Below are 11,524 nucleotides of genomic sequence, written 5' to 3'. Positions count from 1 at the left end.
AGCACTGCCATCATGGTGGCAGATAAAAATCCTGAACATGGAAAGGTGCCCCCCATTGAGCTGGCCCTTTGTCTGTCATGGCTTATGAATGGTACATTCCTCCCTCATTACCAATAAGAATAATGCAAGAGCCCCTTCCTAAATGCCCACTGAGTCTAATCACCCTCCAAGTGCTTTGATGTCCCATATCATTATATTTCCATCAACCTGGCCCACAGCCAGATTTTTCCATGATGGCAAGTTCACATCATGGTTGAGAAGTATCGGTTGGTTGGTTGAAGTTAATAAAAAATAAATTCTCACCCTGATTGAAGATGCCTGGTTTATTGACCAAAGAAAGCTTGGGCATTAAACTCTCTTATGGGGTTGATAACATTTTAAGACCTATTTATAGAGTGTATGTTGATATATTTCTGAATACTATTGTTTTTTAAAGATTTCATCTTTTCATTGTATTTGTATGTCCTTCCAGAAAGGATGGATGACTCGGAAGCAAACATTAAGGTGGAGGGAGGGGGGGAGGGGACTTGGGGAGTGCGCCCCCAAGATCCTCTACTTGTTCCCACAGCAGTTCTCCTGGCCCGGCGAGAAGTGCCAATAAGATATCCAAGGACCACTATAAACCAGTTGCATAGAGCAACTGAGGAAACGCTTGTGTATCGGCAACATGCTCAGCTGTCTTGCCAACTCCCTGGTGCCCCTAAATCAACTTTTTTGATGGTTTTTAGCCCAGATGGGTAAGTAAACTTTCCTCTTGTTTTTCGCATGATGAGCCACAGATTTTATATGAAATCTGAATATTATGAAGTTGATGCTCAAGCTTTTTTTGATGTAGTTATGTTCATAATATTTATGTTTGAATTTGTATTTTTCCAATCTGTAGAATTGAGGCTTTGCTAAGCTAGAATGATTTATGATGCTGATGTGCAACTGTTACACATCAGTTGGAATGGAATGGCTTATGTGTGATTTGTTCACAGTATAACCCCTGAGCATGTACATAATTCTAAAGTCAAGTTTTCCCCAACAGTGAATGCATATTTTTTCCCACCACATTAGAATAAAATATATCCTACATAAATATCAAGAAATATCTACCTCAGAAAAATAGAAATAAAGCATACTGATATTCAGATATTCACTATTAACATTTGGGAGAAAAGTTTCATTTGTTTTACTGTAATTTGTGTATGCCATACACTGGAGTAAATAGTTCCTAGTATGTAAATATTTGCTTAGATATATCTTGAAAATTGATCTGTAAATGATCGGCAAAGTAAATGTAATGGCAGCTCTTAACTCTTAACAAGGGGAATATTCTACATGCTTCCATAGTCACATATAAAGTATTATCAAGAAATAATGTTGGTATTCATGTGGCTCACATGAATCTCTAATGAGTGACTCCCCATATATATAATGGAAAGTATTAGTCTGAATTTCTTCGTGAGCTTAAAGTATTAGACCTATAACCTATTATAAGCCTCTTTGCCAGTCATAATTCAGATGTGAACTAGACCAGTGAATAAAGGAATTTAAAGTTAGTAAGTCTAGAAAGCATCACTTACCTGCAAATATGCTGATTCTAGTCTAGGCTAGGTTAAACTATCTTGTAAAATGACTTAAGAAGGCCATCATTTTACTTGCTCTGTTTATAACAAGGATTTTCTCTTTTTAGGTCTAAGGTAGCATCAACTCATGGTGACCATAATATCTATGTAAGTGAGGTAAAAACTGGACGGTGCATCTGCACCCTGGAAGGTCATCCCAGAACCCCCTGGTGTGTGGCTTTCCATCCAGCCTCTAATGAAATTATTGCCTCTGGATGCCTAGGTGGGGAAGTAAGAGTCTGGGATCTGAAGGTAAGAACCACTAGCAGTTCATAATTGATGAAAAAAGTGAATTTGATATAGCTACTTAGTTTATTACTGTGGTAAGGGAGAATATGTGTTATGAAATAGAATGAAGTTCAATATACCCTACTTGTTTCTCCTGCATGCAGTTTTTTGCAGGAGAAACAAGAAGTTTAGCTGAAAAATAACTTAACTGTTATAGTGGATGCAACATGTTAATATATTAACAAAATGTTTTATGTTTTTGTGTCTGCTATAGGGAGGTAGTGAAGTATGGACCACAGAGAAAAATACAGTCATAGCATCACTAGCCTTCCACCCAACAGATAAAGTACTTGTGGTTGCAACCTTTAATGAAATATATTTTTGGGACTGGTTTCAACCTCACCCTTTTACTAAAATATCTACTGCAGATGAAAAAGAGAAAATTAGGTAAGAGGGAGGTGATATTTGATGTTTATTTATTTTTTGTTTTGATTTTTATATATTTGATAAAGTGATGATACTAATAGATTTAATAGACCTTATTAAATATACAGTATCCCTCTCTCTTGTGCAGATACGTTAAGTTTGATCCACTTGGTCACAAACTCATCACTGGCATTGCAAACACATCCCATGATCGACAGAGCCATGGGGCCAGTAGAACCAGTGGATGCACAAATGGCTCTTTCCCTTCACATTCAGAATTAGTGGAAAGGGAGCAGCAGCTCTCACATCGTTACAACCAATTGTCAAGCCAGTACCTTAACTTAATGTCACGATATGAAGCCCTTACCAGCAGAAATTTCAATTCAAGAACATCTAATAGAGTAAGTGTGAAACTGACCAAAGAATTTTGTAATGTACATCAACACAATGTTTAGCATTCTGTGACAGCAGCAGAACTGATTAATGTGGAAATGTTGTAGTGCCATTTTCTTTGCTCAGGAGTTCTTTTTTTCTTCTTTTAGATTGACAGGGGTACAGACCCCATAGATCCTCCTCCAACTCAAGGGCAACAAGCCTTGCTCAATCAGGCCAGACAGTTTGCAAGACAGGTGACTGAGGAGAGGAGAGCAACTTTACAACGTCAGGTATGATGCACAAATCAGTGTTTTTCTAATCTGAACTGTTGGCTTGTTATTTTAATTCTTGTAATTTTGCTCAGTAAAAGAATCATCTGCTTATAAGAATAATTGTCTTAGTACAAAACAGCATGAGATTGATCTTGCTTTATTTTTTCTTTCATATTATGTGATATTCATACACCTTTCTCTTTTATTGTCTGGCCATAGGAATCAACAGGTGAAATGCCAAGGAACAGAACCACATGGGGGTCCCAAGACTCACATTCTGGACGGGATTCACAAGCCACTAATGACCTAAATGTAAGACTGGAGGAGGACTATGGTCTTAGTGCAGTACGGACTCTGAGACAGATTATTAGTGATGATAGTGCATCATCTTCAAGTTTAGATTCGAGTTCATCTGCAACGAGTGGCACAAGTGGAATATCTGAGAGAAATACTCGTCTTTCACTCCTGTGGACGTCAAGGCTTCACCGACCAGGGCAGGATTCTGACAGTGCTGGAGAGGCTTCTAATGTGCAGAGTTTATGGGATAATGCTGTCAGCGGGATGGGGGATCTCCGAGCACCAATGGGTGGGGAGGAAGGGGTTACAGGTAGTAGGAGAGGAGACAATTTTGTTCTTGATCGTAGGAATTACAGACGAACTGATGATAGAGGCAGTGATGAGGATGATGTAACATTAGGCCCTGCTGGACTAAATCTTCGATCAACAGGGTCGCAATCGGAGCGTCAAGGTACCCTTTGGGGTTACTTCACTAGTAATGGTTCTGTGATCCAACCAGGACGCTCAAGAGTGCCTAGGGAAAACAGAAGTGAAACTGAAATTGAAACCAGTAGTAATAACGCTGCTGAAAATGTTATTGGTAATGATGAACCAGAAAACTCACAAGAGAGTGCAGTGCAACAAAGAGTTGAAAACAATGGTGCACCTTCTAGTGATGCACATATACTCTCTCAAAGCGCAGGAACTGCTCCTCCAACAAGGGGAACAGATCCTGTGAGACTCGGCAACACTGGTGAAATTCCTCCAAGTGATACTAATGAGGATCTTGCAGTGCCTGGGCCATCAGGGTTGTCTGGAATGCCACGCTCTCAGATGTCTTCACTTTCTTCTGCGATGAGGTATCCAAGATCTTCGTCATTAGATCCACAGTTTGGAGTACAACTTCTTAGTCGTCACATTGAGAATATGCAAAGAATATGCAGGCAAGTATTTTTAAAATTTTTGTTTATGTGTTTTCTCTGGTAAGATAGATAACATAACCAATTCATAACCAGCCCCTCTGAGTACAATAAACACACATTCCCAGGTGGTGTCAATAGTAGTGAATGCCTGCTGCTGGGGACCCACACATGAGCTATGCACTGTGGATGATACAGTCTGAGCATAAGATTACATTGACATTGTATGTGTTAGAAAGATATGAAGTTTAGCTTGTTCATTACTAAGGTTTTAGTATAGAGTTCAGCCTCTCCAATGATGCCTAATTTGCAACTCTCAGTAACACTGGCCAAGTTTTCATGAGGGTAAATCAGAGTTCAGAGTTCCATCAGGGTTCTGGTGCACAGTGTGCTGCTGCTGCAATGACTGCTTAATTGCTAATTGCAGTAATATGGCTGTCCTCCTCCTGGACAGGTCAGTGCCAGTTCTTAACCTATTCTATTTGGTGGTGCTGACATTGGTGTCATGAAGTGCTTGTGGAATATACTGTAATGCTAATGTTGGCATCATATTTCCATTTTATTTTATTTGCTGTTGAGTAATCCTGTATTCTGTTCTAGCTCTAGAGATTCTGTAGCTCCACCCACCATCCCCATTCCCATCACTGACATAAATCAGCTAGACTATGCCCCAACCTCCACCCAGTGTGAGGAACTATTGGTAGAGCCTATGTCACAGTTTCCCATCTGTGGTCCTTTCCTTGTCCTTCTCATCTCCTTACTATTTGCTTCACCCCATACCCCTCCAGTAGGGATGGGAGACTTTGAGGGTATACTTCCCATCCTCCCTGTTCATTCCTTAGGCTCTAACCCTCCTCTCTCTCTCTACTTCATTTCCCAAAGAATGTGTGTGTGTGTGAGTGAGTGAGTGAGTGAGTGAGTGAGTGAGTGAGTGAGTGAGTGAGTGAGTGAGTGAGTGAGTGAGTGAGTGAGTGAGTGAGTGAGTGAGTGAGTGAGTGAGTGAGTGAGTGAGTGAGTGTGTGAGTGAGTGTGTGAGTGTGTGAGTGTGTGTGTGTGTGTGTGTGTGTGTGTGAGTGATTAGAATGATGGCAAGCATCTGTCATAACATGACCACAGCAAAGAAATGCAAATTTTACATGAAACTAGCAAGAAAAATACCAATTCTTGTAAAATTACAGACATAAGCCTATAGTAGACCATGACTAATATATATGTGGAATCAGTAGATCATTGAAATTTTGAAACATATTTTCGTCTCTTACAAAAAGAAGAAAAAATTATACTTACACTGGCCATAGCAATGTCAAACAAACAGCTTCTCTATCCTCTTCCTAGTTTAACAGTAAATTGTGATGAATAAAGAATAGCTTTAATGTTGGGAGTGGTTTCTTGTTTGACAATAAAGAGAATTTTTAAAAGAAAGAAGAACATTATTTGGATCAATTCTTTGGTGAACAATAGATAATGTATTGATGTGACATTGTTTGTACTAGTTCCTATTTGATGATGAACAGCCAGGTAGGTCTTATCACAAAACAAAACAAAAAAAAATCCCAGCTGTACAGGTGCATTTGTTTTAGCCATTATTCAAAAATCACGCTGTGTTGAGTTCTTCTAACATGTTAATGTGAATGGCTGAAGGAGCCTAAAGAATTATGTGTGGTGCTTACTAATAGGTGAAATATCACTACTAGAGCCCTTTGCCAACTACCATCAGAACAAGTCAATTTACTCTTACGGGGCAAGTTTACCATCATTGGTAAATGACCGTTAGTAAATGTATTATAATCATATATAAGTGAATCCAGACCCTGGAGAAAAGAAAGGTATGCCCAGCCACTGGGCTGGTGTTGGCAGAGAGCTTATAGACCCACAACCCAAACCTTGCTCTCATGTTTGGGTTGAAGGTCTTGAAAGCCATTCATCTGTGGCACATCCACAATGACTTGTCAGAGGAACAAGTCATTAAGGCCGTCCAAGACTGGTCAAAGCTTCCACATGCTGTACTCTTGGAGTGGAGCTCCATTCTCCATGTGGGCAAAGTGGAGGCGAGTCATGAGCTGACCAAAGTTGCACAGACCTACCTAGATGTTAGCATCCACTTCCTGGTGTTAGGAGGGATGGCAAGAGAGAGAGCAGTAATAATAGTTCATGTAATATATTCTGACTGCTCAATACAAAAGATATATCCTTATTATGAATACAAATGGAGAGTTATGAAACTCACCAGGTAATCTCTCATGATAAGGTCATGACGTTACTTGAGGTTATGTTTCCAATAGGAAATTGTTAGGGAATAGCCAAATAGACATATTGCATTATGTCTCACATGTGAGACATTTGGCAGAACTCCAAGAACAGAACATTGGTAACTTTTCCCATCATTGAAGGGTTAAAATGAAACTGCCTTATGTATATAAATTTGTTTTTTTCTGCTTCTCCTTTCTTTGTTATATTCATATACTTGTCCATTGTGTATCTACTGTAATTGTGAATGTAGGAGATGAAGTTCAAACTAATGCTAAGATTTATTCATTGTTGAAGAACCTATTTTATGGTAATGTGAATTTGTACAGATTATGTTTTATTGTTTTATTTCCTGTTAATTGAATTATTTTTCCTGTTAAGCAGCTGTTCCATTTAAGTTTGGAAATGATGCATGAAATGAGTGGTATGTTCCATTGAAAAACTATTTTGAATTATGGCATTGTATGTGAGAGCAGAATCACTGTCTAGGACATTTCAGCTCCACTTATGAGGGGCTCCTGGAGGACTACACCCAGAGCCAGCAAGTGAATACGGGTTTAGGGCACACTACTTGGAGCAGGCTGATCACACATGTCATGCATCCTTGCAGATCAGCATGTAGGCTTGGTTTGTTATGGCAAGCGTGGATGTATACAGCCAGTATTGGGCTATAGCAGCTGTGATAGAGATATTTGTTCATGTAAAGTTTAGTTCTGTATAAACAAATTACTTATGTATTTTTGTTAAGGTTTATTAACCCATTCCTGACGGGTGGCATGTACGCACATGCCATGGCATGGCGGGACTATCTGCCGGGGGCATGTATGTACATGCCATGGTGTATGTATGGACATGCCATGAGTTATTTATTGTTACAATCACGGCAAAATATTATTTTTCTGCCAGTGAAAGTGTGATTAAGTTGTTTTTAACACTCATTTTTACTATGCAAAAAAAAAAAAATGCAACAAACTGACGATTTCAACTTCATGATGCCGCACACTGCTTATTTTATTCAGACTATAGAGTGAATAATGATCAACTATGGAGTCTATATAACAAAAATAATACCCTTTAGTCTCGATTTATTAGAAAGTTTGGCAAGTAGAGACTTTTGAAAATAATGAAAACTGAAAATACAACATACCTTCGTAGTATTACAAAGAAACGGCATGGGATGCTGGTATTTGGCATGAGTGGTCGCGCATGCTAGGGCGATGATATAAGCCCCCGGCAGCGGGGCCGGGGCCACTATGAATACTACCCGTCGGGAAAGGGTTAATCAATTTGTATGTGAAACCACGCTATATCAGTAAAAAGGAATCAGTGGGTTTAATGTTTCTTTTTTTTTATTGCAGAGCACATTTAGAAATAACAAGGCATAGACATGAGATACTTCGCCTTCAGCAGATCCGGTCTATGTTATATGATATCCAGCACCAGATACATTCTCTGAGGGTTTCTGTTGATCAGTCTATGGAGGATTTAAATGGACCATCAGCAGACAGTCCTCCCACAACCAGCCAGAGGTAAGGATTGCTGATTTGGTTAAGCCATTAGCAACTGCAGACATTGTATTAAGTCATAATGTAAATCCTGGATATCAAGTGATGCCTAATCATGCCATCAGTCCATCTTTTGATTGCCCTACTGTGATCTCGGCAATTGCATACAAATGGCATGCTTAAGTACATTCATCCTACCTGACTTATTGAATTTTACTTCCACAAATGGTGATAAAGGACATACATATATATATGATATATATAGAATATATTATATATAATATATAAATATATATTATATAATTATAATTATTTATAATTAATAACATATATATTATATATACACATACATATATATATATATATATAATATATATATATATATATATATATATATATATATATAATAATAACATACATACATACATACATATATACATATATATATATATATATGTATATATGTATATATATGTATATATATATATATATATATATTATATATATATATATTATATTTATATATATGTTATATATATATATATTATATATATATATTATATATATATATATATATAATATATATGATATATATAATATATATAATTATATAATATATATATATATATATATATATATATATATATATATATATATGTGTGTGTGTGTGTGTGTGTGTGTGTGTGTGTGTGTGTGTGTGTGTGTGTGTGTGTGTGTGTGTGTGTGTGTGTGTGTGTGTGTGTGTCTGTGAGTGTATGTATGTATGTATATGTAATTTTTTTTTAATGATTTCTCAGGGTTGGCATTCCTAATGAAGATGACCCAAGTGCTCAGCCACCCAGCCTTGGTTCTAGTGATAATGTATCCTCTCTGCCCCTGATTCGTCACTGGTCCAGAACAAGCCCAAGAACTGTAGCCCGGCTGCAGCGGGGACCTTTTGGAACTAGGACACGCTCCAGACATTCCCACAGGTGACTATTATATCTTGTAACATTTGAAGAAGGGTCTTTCTCTTTCTCTTTCAGTCTCCTCCCTTCCTCCCTCTCTCTCTCCTTTCTACTTTCCTTCTTTTCCATCTCCCTTCCCCTTTCCCCCTCCCCCCTCGCATTCTCTCTTTCTGTGTATGTATGTGTGAGATGCAGTTAAAGATATTGAAGTATTCTGAAACATCACATTTTTTTTGTACCAGACCCTGGGTGATGTCTCCATGCATGCTTCGCCGCATTCCTCGTCGTCGTGCTGTCCGCACTCGTCTTACCCTCCCTGGGCTGTCTGCATCCCATCATGGAGCAAGTGGAGCACTGGGAGGAGGGCTGGGCAGGACAACCTCTCCAACAAGAGGATTGATAGAACCTGGAGCATCAGCATCAGGCACTGGAGCAGTGATTGGCCCTCTGCCAACACCACCACCTGATCAAGGAGATTCTGAGGAACAACCAAGGGATATCGTGCGCATTATATCTGGCAACCAGTATGGTGCACACACTCGCACAGTAAGTATAAAGGGGTACACCTTCTTCTTTATTATATATTTATTTATACCTATCTGTATCTTGTCAATTGTAAAGATTTTTGAAGTTTTGTTCAAAAAGTAGATCTTTAAAAGAAAATATCTCTTACAAAAACAAAAACAAAAATCTAAAAACAAAACCTACAACACTAGCCCTAATAATTTTACATATGCATTAAACAAAGAGTAATGCAGGATGCTTATAATATGATCTAGATGTTTCATACGTTGGTAAAGCTAACTATTCAGCCTTTGTGTAATTGATTTTAGCATCCCCAGATATTACATCATTCGTTTGAGCGACTTCAGGAACGGTTACGAGAAAGACAAGAAGCATTAGAACAGCAGGAGAGACGTCTACAAGGCTTCCTTAATGCATCATCACCTGCTTCATCCACAACTTCATCTGTGACTTCGTCTGCATCCCAAGATCATGAAGAAGACCCACCAAGTCCACCAGGTTAGAAAGAGTTATTAACCTCTATTTTGGGTGCTTATTTGTGTGTTTAACTAGTTGCAGGTGCCATATTGTCTCTTTTTCTGTTTCCTTTTTTCTTCATTTATTAATTAGTTATAATTGTAATAATTTTCCAGAACAATATCGTCGAGCTGGACCCCCAACTACATCTTTAGCATCAAGAATTGCGAATATGATCGCTCATCAAGTTGCAAATGGTGCCAGTACAAGTACTGCTAGTTCAGGTCAGTTAAGAAATTGAATATCATTGAATGGAAAATTTTTTATCACATTTGATATGCAAGGTAAAAGAGACAAATATTATGTAAAACTTGTGCAACATAAATATTTCTGCTGCATGGTCAACAGCATATGTAGCTTGTCAAGACAGTCTGCTCCACAGATTAGCAATGTGATATTTAGTTGGCCTAATTTTGTTTCCCAGTTAATATTTGAATTGATTCTGATAGATTTCCTTGCAATGCTTTGTATTCATTTGTATCTACATTTCCTATTTGTCTGCCAGTTTTATGACTTTTGTTACCTATTTTAAGTTCTACAAGATTTTTCAATGCTCTTTGCATAAAGTGGATAGTTGGTATCATACGTGATCCTAATGTAGATACTGAATAATAGATTATGGTATTTACAGATCACGAAGGCACAAATAACCAACCTGAAACATCTGATACCTCTACAACCATGACTGATAGATCAGCAACACGTGGATTAAATAGGAATACAGCAGGATCATCAGCTAGGTCCCCTGCAAGTTCAGCACGTAGACCTACACATCGGTCTTCAGACAGGCCACTGAGTGTGCCAGATAGACCCACTGTAGAGCCATCCTCAAGTTCATATGACAGACTGAATGAAAGGAGGTCAAGTGGGAGAAGTGATGGGCCATATGATAGACTGTCAGACAGGTGGTCAGATTTTGACAATAATGTGCTGCGATTGAGAAGCTGTGTTAGGCAGCATGGTAGAAATAGTGATAGATTGTCAGAGAGAACAACGGAATCAGCAAGTCCATGGGGTGGGCTTCCCCCTTCTCGGATGTCTGTTCCTCCTGGACCTCCACCAACAGTACCCCCACCTTTGCCACAGTTGGATGAGACTGAGGCACAAAGCAATGATTTGAATAGTAAGTATAGAGGAATTTAGTCATGACGATACTGAGTTTATGTTTTTGATATGAGAATGCATCCAATACTTTACATTTTTGTCTTTTACCAGCTCATGTGTAAGTTGTTGACTCACAAAGACTTATTTCTGTCTAGATAATTCTAGTCCATGGCACAATGCAAGACGTCGATTACGACAAGACATAATGAATACAAGGAGAGATTCAGTTGGTCGTCTCCCTGGGAACTCGGGAGGTCCCGTTCGTTTACCCATGGCAGCTCTTAGGTCACGTCACATTACTACTGAACGAATTTTATTAAGGGAAGGACTCCGAAGGGAGAGAAGAGATCGTTACAGGTTTGTTGTGGATAACAAATCAGTTATAGTTTTTGACCCTGGAGAGTATGTACCTACGGGCCCAGTCCACTGTGATATTATTAGTTCATTAATTTTGTTTACATTTAGGGCCACAAGCACTCAGTTACCATAGCTACTTAGTAGGCTGACCTGATCTTACCTGTTTACCCATTTTCTCGACTTTTGGTAGTTTTTATAACATTTTAGTATTAATAG

The 11,524-nt window shown here is 38.5% G+C and overlaps 1 protein-coding gene across 1 annotated transcript in view; it reads left to right on the top strand.

Annotated features, from left to right (window-relative positions):
- Window positions 1-12: 12 nt before the first annotated feature.
- LOC119598444 overlaps window positions 13-11,524 on the top strand; it is a 26,191-nt gene continuing 14,679 nt past the window's right edge. The window contains exons 1-15 of the mRNA XM_037948081.1: window positions 13-91; window positions 219-266; window positions 473-737; window positions 1,679-1,862; window positions 2,113-2,285; window positions 2,413-2,665; window positions 2,807-2,929; window positions 3,131-4,131; window positions 7,713-7,883; window positions 8,657-8,830; window positions 9,049-9,352; window positions 9,640-9,829; window positions 9,964-10,071; window positions 10,479-10,970; window positions 11,107-11,308. Coding sequence (XP_037804009.1) covers window positions 13-91; window positions 219-266; window positions 473-737; window positions 1,679-1,862; window positions 2,113-2,285; window positions 2,413-2,665; window positions 2,807-2,929; window positions 3,131-4,131; window positions 7,713-7,883; window positions 8,657-8,830; window positions 9,049-9,352; window positions 9,640-9,829; window positions 9,964-10,071; window positions 10,479-10,970; window positions 11,107-11,308 — 3,767 coding nt within the window. The remainder of the gene's footprint in view (window positions 92-218; window positions 267-472; window positions 738-1,678; window positions 1,863-2,112; window positions 2,286-2,412; window positions 2,666-2,806; window positions 2,930-3,130; window positions 4,132-7,712; window positions 7,884-8,656; window positions 8,831-9,048; window positions 9,353-9,639; window positions 9,830-9,963; window positions 10,072-10,478; window positions 10,971-11,106; window positions 11,309-11,524) is intronic.

The sequence above is a fragment of the Penaeus monodon genome, chromosome 41 (genome assembly GCF_015228065.2).
Source record: "Penaeus monodon isolate SGIC_2016 chromosome 41, NSTDA_Pmon_1, whole genome shotgun sequence".
Lineage (NCBI taxonomy): Eukaryota > Metazoa > Arthropoda > Malacostraca > Decapoda > Penaeidae > Penaeus > Penaeus monodon.
Note: the sequence above shows the minus strand (reverse complement) of the source record. Positions and strands in the feature narration are given on the sequence as shown.